Source organism: Ochotona princeps, chromosome 3, assembly GCF_030435755.1.
Source record: "Ochotona princeps isolate mOchPri1 chromosome 3, mOchPri1.hap1, whole genome shotgun sequence".
NCBI lineage: Eukaryota > Metazoa > Chordata > Mammalia > Lagomorpha > Ochotonidae > Ochotona > Ochotona princeps.
The window spans coordinates 68,375,308-68,392,459 of NC_080834.1; the positions used below are offsets into that span (position 1 = coordinate 68,375,308).

Below are 17,152 nucleotides of genomic sequence, written 5' to 3' on the forward strand. Positions count from 1 at the left end.
GTACCTGGGTTTGATTCCTGGTTCTAATCCATAGCTCCAGCTTCCCACTACTGCAGACTCCTTGTGGCAGAGTGATGCCATGATGGCTGAAGTAACTGGACTGCTACCATGCTCTTAGGAGACTGGTGTTTTAGTTTTCTGCTCTCCAGCCTGGCTCAGGTCCAGTCATTGTAAGTCATTGTGAGGCTCTTTCTCTCTCCCCCAAGCCCATCTTCCTCAATATTCTCATTCTCATTCATTCATTCTCTCTCTCTCTCTCTCTCTCTCTCTCTCTCTCTCTCTCTCCCGCCCACATCCCCAAATCTCATAAATAAAATCTTTTTAAAATGCAAAGAAATACTTCATAAAATGCCCTTAGCCCATTCAACACTATAAACTTTAAAATATTCAGGGGGTGTAGTTGGCCTCATTCTCAAATGAGAATTACAACTAAGGAATCAATTACCTTTTTGAGGCCAATGATAGGTTTGCAAGAGCAGAGCCAGGAATAATCTTGTAAAATGGATAACTGCCAACAGAAATAGAATGCCTATAAACATAAAATAAATCAATTTTAAAGAGAGGAGTAAGAAGAGGAAATGGCATCTTTCTTTTTATGTCATCAATTAGACATTGATTTATATTCACATTTCAATTCTATGCCCAGAGGTTACTACTTTAAGGGAGAATTATGTGCTTTGCAGAATTTTTCCATTGCATTCCAAAGGCTATAGTTGGTTTGGTTTTATTTAGATGAACTTACACAAAGAAGAACCCTTAAATTGAGAAGTTAGCTGTGTAACTCAGTGGCTGTAGGATTACCCTTGGGGACTAGCCATCTCTGGGTTGCTTTCATGCTACCATTTCTAGTCCTCACTACCCAGACTCAGTGACCTGCTGCTCTAATGACCTGCTGCTGCAGAGCCTGGGCAGCACAGGGCAGGGTTCTTGTATCTCAGGAGACATTGAAACCTGGAGCAGGAAAGTGTCTCATGGTGAAGCCACTCTGGTTCACTATGCTTGTCCCTTTTCCTGTCATGGACTCTTCTTTCCAAGATACTGATTTGGATTTTGGTGTTTCTGTGTTGGAATCCCCACTGTAGCAGTTTCTGGCTCTCATTGTCTGAACTTCAGAAAGACAACCTTAGCTTTCATTCTGACTTATAAAATGGACTTATAAAGTATTCTATACCTCAGTTACTAGATTTCCTGAGTTCTCAACTTTTCAATCCATAAACTTGCCCACGACTGTCTCAGCTTCTGACCAGTATGGTTGACGGGGAAAACATTTCCATAAACTCTCCAGATTTTTATTATCCCTTGCTCTCCTATATAACCATATCCAGGAATTATTGAGATGAAATCCTAAGCAAACAGGTTTATTTCATAAAACAAGTCACTTATATTTTTTTTCATTTTATTTAAAAGAAAGAAAAAAACCCATCCACTGGCTTACTTTCCAAGGGACCCACTACATCGAGGGCTGGGCCAGGCAAAAGGAAAAAGCTAGAAATCAAGTCAAGCCTCCCACATGGGTAGCAGAACTACTTGAGCCATCACCTGATGCCTTCAAGGACTCAACCACTGGAGAACCCTTTACATGCTGAACATTAACAGGAAACTGCAGCTGGAAGTAGAGCTGGGACTCATACATTGGCAGTCTGATATGTAATGTGGCATCCCAAGCAATAGCTCAACTGCTGTGCCAAATTCCCACCTGTACTTTCATGTTTTGATTAACCAAATTATGTAAATTACTCTAAATTTCTCAAAATCAGGTAAAATAGCAATAAAGTAAATCCACTTAGCTATCAACAAGATATGGATAGGAGAGGATTTCCTATTATCATATTTCCCAATAATTTCATTTTCATATACGATAGCCATATATGCAACAGACCAAATGTGAAAAAAAATAGTTTCCTTATTAAAAAGAATTGTGCCTTGGGGAATGTAAATTCAATGTTAATAATCACATAGCTACCAATCAAACTTATTTAGTATTCATTTGAATGAGAATTTCTAGCATCTGGGCAAGGAGAAAAAATGTAGTATTTTTCATCTGCCACATTTCTACTGGCTGCTATAACAACAGATTATATTTTTCAGCTTCTATTTACACTCACTTGTCCCAGCGTGCTCTCTTGTCCACTTGGCACCAGGTTGTACAACCTCAGACACAAGCCTTTAGTGAAGGTAATGACTTTGAAACTCAGACACTGAGCTCACATAGTAACCATGAGTACACATGGGTCACTATGGACAGAAGAGAAATGAATGCCAGAGGTAGACGCCATTAGCAAATCCAAACAGGCAGACAAACAAGAGGTTACACCAAGGAGAAGGACAAAATGGATTAACCTGGGAAACCTGCCATCCCTGGGTTGCCTTCACACTACCACTGCTAGAGATGCTGCACAAAAATACCTCCCTCCCCTGGAAGTGGCTAAAACAGGAGCTAGCCGGTGAGCTTTTGAGTTCTATATTATCCTGGTTTAGGTTCTGGAATGTAGATTAATACTAGAGAACACAGTGTTACATGACCACTACTGTTAGGTACAATTGTGTGTTCTGGTCTTCTAGATAATAAATTGAACTTGTATTAGGAACGTTCTCAAGACATTTGACTTCTTGCTTCTACTATTAAGGCAGTTTCATCAGCTGGGAGTATATATTATTTTCTCCTCCTTAAATCAGTAAACAGATTGAGAGGTTAAAAAAAAACTTTATGATCAAGTTTGCCTAAATTAGCAGTAAAAGATGAGCTCAACAATTTAACAAAACTGGGAATAAAATGTTCTAAGCCAAATATATAGAAACACTAGAGCAAGTAAATTGCAAGTAAGCATGTGTGTCTCTTCAAAAAGCCACATAACCATTTCATCTTTCCCCAGAGAGTTCTGGAACAGAATAAGAGTGTCACTTGCATAGTTAAGACATCCCAGTGAGGGTTAAAATGGTGTCCTGATACCAATCTGTCCATGCAAACTATTATGGCAATAGGACAGGACAGAAGTAAGAATAAGGGATTGTCATCATTCAGGTTTGTTCCCAACTAGATAGATAGATAGATAGATAGATAGATAGATAGATAGATAGATAGATACACACACTACATACTGCTCATCTCGAACTCCTACTCCTCCCTAGAGTTGAGCAAAAACTAGGAAGAATCACATGATTGTATAGAAATTTTGAAACTATCAATTTTGTATTTTTAAATCTAAATCAATTTGACTACTCAAAATAGAAAAATGTCTAAACCTGGTTATTAATGGAAAGTCCATTTAGGCTTGTAGTTTTGCCCATTCCGAGTTAAATTCTGACTTTGAAATATCACTGGCAAATCTGAAAGTAAAATAAGGAAAAGTGAAGCAATGGAAATTCTTCCCTGGCTACAGTATTGTACAGAGGTACTTCCAATCCTCAACATGTGTTTTAAAGCTTTCTTTTATGAGAATTAAAGACAATTCCACTACTGTGTCATGGACATCACTTCATATGGAAAACAAATTTCTTCAAAATTAATTTACCTTTACATTTACATTTTAAAAGAAGAAACCAGTATCTTAAAGGGGCAATTCCAACCTGACAATTTTCTTATTCATATAATTGGAACAACTCATTAAACTCATTTTCCTGGTAGAAACTGCAGTGTGGATTATGGACCCGTTATTTACTTAAAATAAAACAGTCACAGCATGGTAGAATGAAATCTTGATGTCCACTTTATTCATAGTCTTTCAAACTCAAATAACATACAAACAAAATAGGTTAAAAAAATTTCTACAGCAAATTCTCCCATTTGCATTAAATAAGGCACTCAGATATCAGAAAATAAACTTTGGGCAGAAAAACATTTCTCATAAGCTTGCTACACAATACCTTAAAAAGTGGAATAGTGGAGTTCATACTAAAATATTTCTCAATCAATTGTCCCTAGAAAACCAATAGAAATTAAATATCTTCTCTCAAATAAGTACAATTTAGTTTTTCTCTAAACTATGAAAAACTTCTGATCTATTTTATTTTTCTGGACCTTCCCCATGGAAGCAATTTATTATTAGTAGTATTAGTATTAGTATTAGTATTACTATTAGTATTAGTATTACTATTAGTATTAGTATTAGTATTATTAGAGAGACAGAGAGCTGCCAGTCATTCACTGGTCTGTTCTCCAAAGGATCTAAATGGTTGGTACCAGGCAAGGCTGAAAACCAGGAGCCAGAAGCACTCCAAGTTTCTAATACGGGTGGCAGGAACCCATTTTTTTTGAGCCATCTGCTTCCCTGGGTCTGCAACAACAGGAAGTTGGGATGGGAGCCAGAGCTGGTCAATCGCCCTCAGATAATTCAGTGTGAGGTGCCGGCATCTTAACTACTAAAACCAACACCAACTCTACCAATAGCAGTTTAAAATAGGAATTAAAAACCAGCTTTTTTCTTCATTATGGACAACAGTTGCTTTGTCATCACATGAACCTTCAGTGGTTTCAGCAGTGTCATCCTCATTGAGCATTTTGCCCATTATCTAACATGTTGTCTAGGAGCAAAAGACCAGCTCACCGACATCACATGAGGGCCATGAAGCCTTCTCTTTTCAAAACCTCTCCACTCAACCACCAGAATACCAGTCATTACATGAGGACTTTCACACAAAGCAAAAAGTCAAACAATGTACAGCTAATGGTAAATCTTAGAAAACTGATAAGAAAAATAACAAAGTCAGTCATTACTATAAGCAAGACAATTAATTAATTAATTAAGGCAATTCATCACTAATCCACTGTTGGCATGAATGTGAACTAGTAAAATCACTATGGAGGACAGTTTGGAAAATCCTCAGTGATCTATCATATGTCCCAACCATCCCACTCCTGGGAATTTACCAAAACAAAATGAAATCAGCATATGGAAGGTTTATTTATACACCCAAGTTAATTGCCATCAAATTCTGAATGGCTAAAATATGGAATCAACCCAATTGCTCATCAATGGATGACTGGGTAGAGAAAACATGATCTATATACATTAGCAATACTACTCAGCCCCTAAAAAGAATAAAATCTTTTTTTGCAACAAAATAAATGTAACTGGAAACCATTATTCTTAATGAAATAAGTAAAGTAGAAAACAACAGCACAATCTACAATAGCAAAGACATGGAAACAACCCAGATGCCTGTCAAAAGAAAAGTGGATAAAGAAACTATGGTACATCTACTCCATAGAATACTATTCAGCCATTAAAAAGTATGAAATTCTACCGTTTGCAACCAAATGGTCCCAACTAGAGACCATTATGCTTAGTGAAATAAGTCAATCCCAAAGGACAAATATCATATGTTCTCTCTGATATAAGTCAACCTTCATGCAAAATATAAGATCAATAGCCCTTCAGTACTGTTTTGCTGCAACTTGTGGGTCTTGATATTTTTGTTTTTATTTTCATTTCTTCAAAATAATTGCTTTTCTATTATTAAATTCTTCACTAACTCTTAGGTCGTTTAGTAGCATTGTTTTCTCCAAAAATGTTTTTTATTTTCTTTTTCATTTCTTCAGCAACACATGGTTAATTCTGTAGCATGTTATTTAACTTCATGTGGTTGTAATTTTTAAATGTTCTTTCTGTTATTGATTTTGTTTTGTGGCTTTTCATTTAGAGGAGTGTATGGTGCCTGTGTAATAGAGACTGTCATATCAAATGTTAAGATACAAATATAATATGCATCTCTACTTCTAGATCAAATATGGACTCCCAATGAAACTGCTAAATATATCTTGACAATAGAATGCTGGACTATCTGCTATTGTCCATACCCACAATGTCAGGATAAACATAAACAGCAGAATGGACTTATGACTGCTTATGAAGGACTATACAATTGTAATAATAGAGAGGAAATGAGTGAGGGGAGAGGAAATTTGAGGAGGGGGTAAGGAAAATCCCAGAGCCTATGGAATTGTATCATAAAATTTAAAAAATAAAATGAAATAGTAACAAAAAAAGAAAAATAGAAAACAGAAAAATATCGTATATTTTCCCTGATCTGTGGTAATTAATACAGAGAATAGAAAAAAATTGTAGTCTAGATGTGTAAGACTGACAATTCGAGAACTAAATTTAAACAGCTTTGTGTATAATCTTGAGGAAAATTGGGGTTTTAGTTCTACTTTCTAATTGTTAGATTCTTTATCTAAAAGAGTATTAAGCCAGTAATTGAGAAGTGAAATGAAAATTTACCATTGTAAAAACTTTGGGGGAGAAAAAGTAGGATAGGAGGAAACCAGGCAAGAGCAAAGGTAGGGCAGGAAGTAACACTATGCTCCTAAAACTGTACTATGAAATATGAAATATGAAATATGTGAAATTTGCACACTTCAAATGAATAAAAGAATTTTAAGGAAAAAGTTAAATTCTACCATTTGCAGGAAAATGAATGCAACTGTAGAACAATGTGCTGAGTGAAACAAACCAGACCCAGAAAGACAAATACCTCTTGGTATTCCTTATTTGTGGGAGCAAAATTTAAAACACACACACACAAAAAATGTCAGTGTGTATCAGCATTGCTACAAACACAGTGTTGTAAAGTTTATTTTATACCTTTGCCAAACAAGTGATTAAGAATTGTACACTATGATCATTTTAATGACATGTGATTACTTTAAATTTACTATAAATAGATGAAATGGTCATCTTTTCTTCCAATCACTGTTTATGTTTATTGCCTATATACCCACTAACCTAGGGTTCATTTGCTTCGTATTTGCTAAGCTTACTTAGCAAAGTGTGTTAGGCCTTTTTATTACAATGTAAATTCAAAATATGTTACTTAAAGTCTAAAATAGGACACCAAAAAAGGAGAAAGAAAAATGGTGGAAGGGAGGGAGAAAAGAGGAAGAGATTAACATAATATATATGCTGTTAGGTTCTTATAAAATTGTTACTAGTTGGTGGTCCATGTGCTTCATGAATTATTAAGAGTAAGACAGATGTGAACGTATGGATATGACCTTTTGAAACAGTTACATTTGGGGCCAGCATGATAGCCTAGTGGCTAAAGTCCTCACCTTGCACACATCAGTATCCCATATGGGCACTGGTTCTAATCCCGGCGGTCCTGCTTCCCATCCAGCTCCCTGCTGTGGCCTGGGAAAGCAGTTGAGGACAGCCCAAGCCCTTAGGACCCTGCACCCACATGAGAGACCTGAAAGAGGTTTCTGGCTTCAGATCAGTTCAGCTCCAGCCATTGCAGCTACTTGGGAAGTGAATCAGCAAAAGGAAGATCTTCCTGTCTCTCCTCCTCTCTGTGTATCTGTCTTTCCAATAAATAAATCTATTTAAAAAACAGTTACATTTAAATTGCTATAAACCATTTCTCGTAGGGCTGGCATTGTGGTACAGCAGGTTAAATCATCTGGCATCCTATACAGGCTCCAGTTCCAATCTAGGTTCTTATTAACAAGCCTAGGAAAGCAGGGGAAGATGACTCAAGTGCTTTGACCCCAGATACATCCAGGCTATTGGCTTCTGTCTGACACAGGCTACTTATTTGATGAATGAACCAGTAGATGGAAGATCTCTTTCTTCTCTCTCTCTCTCTCTCTCTCTCTCTCTCTCTCTCTCTCTCTCTCTCTTGCTCTTTCCCTCCCTCCCTCTCTCATGTCTGTGTGTAATTCTGCCTTTCAAATAAGTAATTTTTACAATTTTAAGTTGAACAGATTTTATACATTCCATATGTACAGTTTAAGAAGATAATCACATTTCTCTCACTCCGCTGCTTCCCCACAATACTCCTCCCTCCCTTCCTTATCTTCAACAGGATTTGCAGAGTCATAATTTTAAGCCACTCTATATTCACAAGCTGTCGCTAATTATATTCAACAAGTAAAAAGTAAAAAGATCACACTGGAATTTAAAGATAGGATAAAAATTACAATTTAATACCCAAGTAACCATTTAAAACCAGATTTTATGTTTTTATTGGAAAAGAAGATTTACAGAGAAGGAGACAGAAAGAAGGATCTTTCATCCACTGTTCACTACCCAATGGCTTTAACAGCTGAAGCTGAGTCGATCCAAAGCCAGGAGGCAGTGGCTTCTTCTGGGTCTCCCACATGGGTGAAGAGTCCCAACCAAGACTTTGGGTCATCCTCTACTGCTTTCCCAGGTCATAACCAGAGAACTGGATGGAACCATAAGAGATGCTGGTGCTTACTGACAGATGATTAGGAAATTGAACCACCTTACTAGCACCCCAAAGTGACCACTGCAATTTTACACTTTTTTGTGTGTTTTAATTCCCCATAAACAGATGACTGGATCAAGAAAATATGACATATACATAGTATGAAACACTATTCGACCATAAAAGGAATTAAATCCTGTCTTTGCAACATATGGACACAAATGGAGACCATTACACTCAGTGAAATAAGCCAGGCTCAAAAAAGACACATGTTCTCTGATATATGGTAAATAATGTAAATATCTGAATTTTAAAGTAGTGAGTAAGCCACTCATTGTTTCACCTAATTAGTTCCTAGAATCCTCAGTTGTGATTGCTTTTTAGTCTTTAGCCTAAGATCAAGTGTAGAAATCAATAGTGGGAAGTCAATTCTTTAAATAATGACAACACAGTCTTAATAAAGAATGGTAGCAGGTATTTGGCATAGAAAAAGAAATGAAATAAGTATTTTGAGGTTTTGAGAAGTTTCTGAGGTTTACTGAAAGTCTATTCACCAAAAAATTGCATATTTTCCCCCCCAAAAATTGTCATAGTAAAAAGCAATATCAGCAAATTATTTTCATTTTGGAAAATGAATTATTTCCAAAAAGCCTACGTACAGTTTGGTATTAGTGGGAAAAGACTGATGCCTTAACATTACTATATTGACATGGATTAATGCATTCTGTTACACAAGATATGTATCTTTAGGTGCGATGAAAATTTGAAGTCCAGTAATGGAGTACAGCCTATCAACTATAGCTCAAATGGAAACATATATTAAGCAGGATGAGAAAGTAGATGGGCATTGTGAGGGCATGAGCTAAGAGTGATTAAGGCTTGCCCCAAATCAGACTTCTTAAGGACAGGGTGAGGGACAGGGGCTGAAATGTAGTAAGCCAAGCCTCAGCCTGAGCCTGCTGCATTGGACAACATCCCTTTGGGGCACTGAGTCCTGCCCATCTGCTCCACTTCTGATCCAGCCGCCTGCTTCTGGTCTGGGAAGGAAACAGAGACCAAGACCTTGAGCCCTTGTACCCACAAGGGTGACCCAGAGGAAGTTCCTGGCTACTGGCTTCAGACAGGCTCAACTCTAGCCAATACAACCTTTGGGAGTGAACCATTGGATAGAACTTTCTGTCTTTCCTTCTCTCCATAAACCTGCCTTTCAAACAAAATAAATGATTTTTAAAAAGGGTTATTACTAATGGTTTCTCCTAAAATTAGATCACTAATTAGTCAATCAACAGATTTTTATTAGGCATCTTTTTCCTACTTTGTGGTTTTATAATACAGTCTTTGAAGCAAAATCAACCCCCCCCCATTTTTCTAAGATGGGCATATTTCTTCACATCCTGTTGCCAGGAATACATAGAGGAAACACAGAAAGGAAAAAGCTATTGGGAATTGGCCTGCTTACATAACTGGCAGCTTCCTTTCCTACTGTCTCTCCCATGTAAGATTGCCTTGGTTTCTTTGCCATGTTTATGTGTTCTCTGTTCTCTTTTTACAGCATTAATTTCTGCTCTCCTTACAAAATAGCTCGTGCTAGGCCTGGTGCAATGGCTCAGTGGATAAATCCTTGCCTTGCAAGAGCTGGGAACCCCATATGGACACTGGTTTATGTCCCAGCTGCTCCACTTCCCATCCAGCTCCCCGCTTATGACCTGGGAAAGCAGCAGAGGACTGCCCAAAGCCTTGGGACCCTGCACACATGTAGGAGACCTAGAAGAAGCTCCTTGATGCTGGCCTTGGATTGGTTCAGCTTGGCCATTGTAGCCACCTGGGGAGTGAACCAGCAGATGGAAGATCTTTCTGTCTCTCCTCTCTGTAAACCTGCCTTTCCAATAAAACTTTTAAAACTTAAAAATAAAAAAAGATGGCTGGTGCTATCTCATCTAATCTTTCTTAAATTTCAGGTTTTTTTCCATACCTGTTTTGTGCAGATGAAGAAAACAATTGAATCTTCTAAATTTAAAAGAAAGGACACATAATGACTCAGCATCATCAAGTATAAATAAAATTTGAGGCAACAATTGGGCTCAAAAATTCTTCCCCAGTTTTATTTATCTTCACTACTGAACAGTGAAACAAAGAATAATCACTCTCACATCACACTCACACAGCACATATTTCAAATGGTAATTATAATTTAACTATTACAAATATTCACAGTATTTCTTCAAATTGACAAAAAGAATGTAGACAGTTCCTTGAAAGAGATGTTTATTGCTAATGAAAACTTTCACAATTATATACAGAATAAATGTGCTTCAATATGCATGAAGACTTTAAAAGTTTTATTTATAATTAGCTAGTATTGGGAGTAGAAAATTTGAAGAAAACATACAATAACATGAATTTATTTGATCCATACCTTGGAAAAATTTTATTACAAACAAAATTATGAACAGAAATTTTTCATTATACATGCTCTGTATTGAACAAATATTAGAGTGTGCATAATATTATTCAAGAATCATCACATAAATCTGATATATAAACAATCATGTCTGCTTTCTTTGTGACAGCCATTTACCTCCTACATATTTCTATAAACACTAAAAAAAGCAATTCAATATTTGAGAATTTTTTAAAGATTTATTTATTTTTATTGCAAAGTCAGATATACAGAGAGGAAGAGAGACAAAGAGGAAGATCTTCTGTCCGATGATTCACTCCCTAAGTGATTGCAACAGCTGGTGCTATGCCGATTCAAAGCCAGGAGCCTGGAACTTCGTCCAGGTCTCCCATGTGGGTGAAGGGTCCCAAGACTTTAAGCTGTCCTCGACTGCTTTTGCAAGCCACAAGCAGGGAACTGGATGGGAAGTGGAGCTGCTGGGGTTAGAATCGGCACCCATATAGGTTCCCAGCATGTTCAAGGCAGGACTTTAGCCACTAGGCCACCGTGCTGGGCCCAAGAATTGTTTTTAAAAGGAATGAGCAATCCTTTAATCTGGAGTGTAGCAATAGACATGCAATTCAGGGTTTAAGTGGTGTAGATTTCACAAAAAAGATGAGTCAAGGAAGTTTCCTAGGCAAATTTTTTACTTCATCAATTACATTATAATATCTTCCCATCTTCCTACCTCTAGTCAAGCCCTTGGTGGAAATTAATGCAAACAAGGACTTTAGTACTGTGACGATCCCATCAGATTTTTTTCTCTGCATTTATTGCCCACTTGGGAGAAGAATGAACTAGAATCCTGACTCATTGCAGCTGAATTGTAAATGAGGAAGGACAGCCCCACCCTTGCCTACTGGGAATTGTCAGAAACATTTGGGGAAATAGAGTGGCCTATATTTTTGTTGGCTAAAACATCTCAATTTTGTAAAGATAAGTTATTCTCCTAAATCAGCTGTCTCCTTATTAAATAAATATGTTGTTTTATCTTCCCATTGCAAAACGAAGATTCAAATCAAGAGCACACAAATGTTAAAGTACCCATTGTTGAAAATATTAGCATGACCCAAAAGTACATCTGCCTAAAAATCATGAAATGAGAGGCAAACTTACAAAATAAGCATGCAAATCTTTAACTAGTTCATGTATTATATTTGAGTCAATATATTTTTAGAGTCTACAAAGAATACTTGTGTATTTTCCATCAATTTGTCAAGAGTAATACTGTACGACAAAGAAAACAGAGGCAGCTTGGATAAAGAGCCAATCAAGATGACCAGTTACTAAAGAATTTAAAATAGAGGTGAGAACAAAACTATAATCAGATAAAAATCTTCACTTGGTATATTATTTTAGTAAATGGGACCCTAGGCCACAGAAATGTAAAAAGAAAAACAATACTTACACACTGCAATGATGGGAATGGAACCCTATCTAGCAGATAACTTCGCCTTTATCCAAAGCCCACTAAAATTAATCATATTTGCATCTCAATTACAAAGGCTACATTTACAATATTTCCCAGCACCTTATAACTATAAAAGGTATTTACCACACACTTTTAGTACTAACTATATCTTACGGCTTTGAGACAAAGTGATAGTCTTATTGAATATTATATTGCAAGGTTAAGGGGAATGTTGTAATATTCAGAACATTACATTTCTCAATCAGCCTTAACTTAAAACTGTTCAATAAATACACGTCACCAAATTACCTTGGTGAGTGTTCTTCTTAAAGGATCCCTAGTGGTAGCTTTCCTGTCAGCCTGACAGTTTTGTTGGTTCTTTATTTGTACACAAGTGGATCTTCACTACTTCGATTCTTCAATCCTTACCATTATAGTTCAGCTACAGAAAAGAGATTCTATTACTGAATCGTGACCCCTGATTTTTTTCTGGTTTTTTTTTCAGTTATTTTCCTGATGCTGTAGGAATTCTCTCACTCTTAGATTTGAGTAGTATGAGACAGACCTTCATGTAAAGGTAAGCAATTTGTTTTTGCAAGAAAAGGTCATGTAAAAAGAAATCAGACATGGTGACATGTGTCAGAATTCCCAAATTGCCACTTCATTGTTCGGCTCCTGGAAAACAATTCTCCTTTGTCTCAGCTTGTGCTCCTAAGTGTACCATATGATTATCTGCTATAGAAAATGTCTATGTCCAACGAGAATTCTTTTAGAAAGCCTCCATTCAGAAGACTGCATTCTAGGGTTAATCTAAGACAAAAGATATTTTGGCCAACACAAACAAGATTAGGAAAACAGTTTAAAAATCATAAGCAGATGGTAAATGCTTGCAATGAAAGAATCTCAACTGAACTTGAACTGTGGTAATGCAACAAGGTGGAGGAATCCACCATGGGGGAAGGGTTTGGGGAGGGGTGGGGAGAATCCCAGTGCCTATGGAACTGTGTCACATAATCCAATGTAATCAATAAAAAAAACATAAGCAGAAATCTTTGAAATATCTACAAATAAAGTGTTTAGTAGTGGCAAACATTATTAACATTTTGACGGTCTAAAGAAAATTGCCAATTATTTTTCAAATGGGTCAATAGAAAATGTCCCCGAAAGTGGCTTGACTATGTTGAACCTATAAATGACTCACTATGTGAGTACTGAATAAAGGAATACTGAGCTAAGGAGTTACCTACTTAACTACACACATGTGCACACATGCACACACACACATTTACTCATATGTGGTTTGCTGAATGATGTCTAGATGTCTTCAACGTTTTCACTGTCTTTAATGTGGCCTGTACCCAGCAAACGGAAGATCTTTCTGTCTCTCCTTTCTTTATAAATCTTTCAAATAAAAATTTTAAAAATCTTCAAAAAAAACTAGGAAAAAAGAAGAAAATTTTCACTTTCAGTCAAAATGAATGCAAGGTATAAATGGTTCCTATTTATATCATTCCTAAAGATTTTAACTGCAATAAATGTCTTGATCTATTTTGTGTATGAATTGATTAGATAGGAGGTCTAACACAAATGATCTAAATTATGTGAGTTAATTTATACTATTTGATATTAATTTATACTATTTGATATTTTCTGCATTAGTACTCCAGGTGTTAGAGAAATTCAGGATTTGCCAAAAAATAAGTTAGTGCTCACTCAGCGCCCTGTCAATCAGCAAAGTAAGACTTCTCAGCACTGTGGCATTGATCCACTCCCTCCCAGCCCAGGTGACTACAATTGTAGTCTAAGTGAATCTCCCAAACTACACAAATGAGGGTATTTCCAAAAGTTCATGCAAATGCATGTTATAAAAAAAAAAAAGAGCTATGCCTAGCCTTCAAAAATTTTTGCACTGAAACATCTTTTAATTCCATTTTATGTAATCTTCTAAAAAGTCTTATATGTATTACTATTGAAAACTTGAAAAAAACAATACCAACATGCTTAACAATAATGTAGTCTTCACCATTATGCTCAGGAAATTCAAAATCTTTATAGTTAATAAAATGTAGCCTAATTCTATAATACAGCAATCAAAAACCTCCTGGGGGGTTGGTTTTAAAAATAAAACTTAAACATCTATATAGCTGAGTACCTGGCTACATAAACTATATTAAGATTGCTTCAAAGGCTTCCCCCGTCCCAGCTGACAATAAGAAATAATAAAATGAAATATTGGCTTACTACTAATTCTCCTTCATCATCTCACCTTATTTTCCTGCTGGACAAGTTGAGGCACAGTTCTGAGAGACACCCGTAGAGATTCAGAAGTCAACAACAAATGCAACCAGAACGCCAAGATCTGCTTTTTCTTTGCGAAATAGTTCCCAGAACTCACATAGTCTTAAATTTCTTTAAGCATAGCTTTTGTCTTCGTACAACTAAAAACTGCCACTCCTGTTACTACATTCTGAAATTTGTACTGGAAAAAAAGTATACTTTCATATTTAACTTCTATTCACTAAGGTAAAAGTCTTCTTTCAACACAGGATTTAAAATCCATGTTAATTATATGAAATGGGTAACAAGTGATCCCCATCTTCTCCAGGCTTCTAATCACGGGATATGGTTAAAGCTCTTCCCTGCCATGAAAAAGAGAGCAATTTATTGAAGCTATAAGAACACAGTGAGATTCATTTTTGTTGCAAGACATTTGATAGCGAAGCTATAATCCTAAAATCATTAATAATTACTAACTTATATTTTATAGATGAAAGCTGTCCTTTTTGCTTTGCTAACTTAAAAAAAATCCATTCTGTAAACACTGCATACAGAATTGCTTTTATAAAATCCTAAGTCAAGTTTTTAGCGTTTTCTTTGACTACTACCTGGAAGATTTGCAAGCTCTACAACTAAGTGAAGTTGAAAATGCTGTACAAATTATGTACCTAACAGCAGTATCTAAGAATGTCCCTTCTAAGGTTATATTCTATGTTGACTTTCTTTTGATTTATGGGATCTTCTTGTCCAAATCTTCTTGGATTCAAGGTGGGGTTTTTTTGGCATGTTTTAATGCCAGATTGTTCCCTGTAAGGAACTGAAGTGTGTAGTCAATCTACCTATTCCTAATCAGGGCCTCCTGAGACCTTTCTTCAAATGTCTTAACCAGGTGAGACACATTTTTAATTCAGGGGAAACACACAAGTGGTTCTAGGAGGCTTCTGCAGAGTCTTGGCAAAGACAGAAACATTGGGCCATAGGCCATTTGCTAGCCAGAGATGCAGGGATGAGTGAGTGGTCCTGGCAACACTGCTAAGATAACACTCAGCAAGGTAGGCAGTACCTACTGGGAGCCAACTCATATGTTCAGAGATTGTTAAAGACATCTCCACTACACAAGAGAAATTAGAATAGCATCCTGCACTGCAGAAACTGGCCTTCTATCTCAGGGGTGCCATGAGTGAAGGGGTTGTTAATCATACAGAAAGGATTTGGAGTAAAGGGACAGGCTGTACTCAGATCCAGGAATGTGACATCCTGACCCTTCATCAATTTCTCTTCCAGATTGTATGATTTTTTTTTTTATTTTTCTTGCTGAAATGCCAGGTAAAGATAGATGCCTGGCTGGCACTTGTACACAGGCAAGCATCTATGTAAGGGAGTAATAGGACCAAATATCAACCACTGAATTATAATCTCATTCATTATAGTCAACTAATGTCCACAATAATCTCTTTGCAAGAATGTTTACTTTGTACCCTATATTTCGTTATGGATCCTGCGGAACAAAGGAGAAAGTTACACTTGCCCAAAATACAAGAAGAAAAAAGCAAATGCAAATACAGAATGAAATTGTAGCACACTTGGTAGAGACAAGTGATGTACACATCAATGAGATATGTGGTTCATATCATACTGAAAGTGTCCGCAAGGCTAAGAAGTAAAACGCTGTGTTCAAATATGTGAGGATTTATGGTTACCCAAATGTTTTTCATAGAAATCATCAACAAAAAGTATCTTACAGCATTTGGTCACTGGTAAGATCTATGATAACAAGAAAATATGAAATACCTCAGGACCTGTAGGCCAAAACTAGATATTGCTATAGTTATAAGTCTCCTCTGATACTTTCTATCAAGATCATCTTACATAAGTCTCTGTGTCTCTCTAAAGCTTACTCTCCTCAGATAACACCCATCTTAAATGGCCATTACGAGGAATAAATGAACAAAGTGATTTGGACATGAGTAAACTTTCAAGATCTCAACGGATGTTGGTTATTGCCAAGATACATGTCATATAAACAGGAATTACATGCTCACACTGGTGGAACTACCCTGAGGCAAACTGTAAAGACCTTGGGCTGGGGAGGGTGGGCTGTTTCTAATACTTACATTTGATGCTCTCTCACAAAAGCTGCAAACTCAGGATCATTGGCATACAGTTCCAACACTCTCATTCTCTCTTGAATTTCCTTTAAAAAGAGGGCACATAGTTTTTTAAAACAAGTTTTGGGATAGGTGTTTGGCATAGCAGTTGATACCCTTTGGGACACCTACTTATCATATTACAGTGTCTAGTTTATATTGTTGTCTACATTTACTAAGATTTAGTTACTAATTTGAAAGTCAGAGCTATGGACAGAGAAGGAGAAACAAAGGGAGAGAAAGAGAGTCTTCTATCCAGGTGGCCACAACAACCAATGCTGGGCCAAACCAAAGTAAAGGACTGGAGCTTAATCCAGGTCTCCCACAGGGTTTCAGGGCTGAAACACTTAGATCATCTTTCACTGTTTTCCTAGCCCATTAGCAGAAGTTGGATCAGAATAGAGCAGCTAGGATAGGAACTAAAGCCCATAAAAGATAGAGGTATCCATGTTGAAGTGGGTAGCTTTTCTTGCTATGCCACAATGCTGGCACCCCTGCCTTCATTTATGATCCAACTTCCTGCTAATGTGCACCCTAGGAAGTAGTACCTGGTGATTCAAGCACAAGATGAAAAACCTGGATAGAGTTCCTAGCTACTGGTTTCAGTGTGGCCCAGCCTTGGCTGTTACAGGCAAATAAGAAGTGAGCTAATAGAAAGTCAGTCTCTCTGAATCTCCCTCTCTCTCTCTCTCTCTTGTACTCTTTCTC

At 36.8% G+C, this 17,152-nt stretch overlaps 1 protein-coding gene across 1 annotated transcript in view; it reads right to left on the minus strand.

Annotated features, from left to right (window-relative positions):
- Positions 1-13,682: 13,682 nt before the first annotated feature.
- The window catches only part of IMPG2 (interphotoreceptor matrix proteoglycan 2), a 54,001-nt gene continuing 50,531 nt past the window's right edge, over positions 13,683-17,152 (minus strand). Inside the window, exons 18-19 of the mRNA XM_058661812.1 lie at positions 16,412-16,491; positions 13,683-14,659 (exon numbers count right to left, since the gene is read on the minus strand). Of these exons, the coding sequence (XP_058517795.1) occupies positions 14,647-14,659; positions 16,412-16,491 (93 nt within the window). The 3' untranslated portion in view covers positions 13,683-14,646. The remainder of the gene's footprint in view (positions 14,660-16,411; positions 16,492-17,152) is intronic.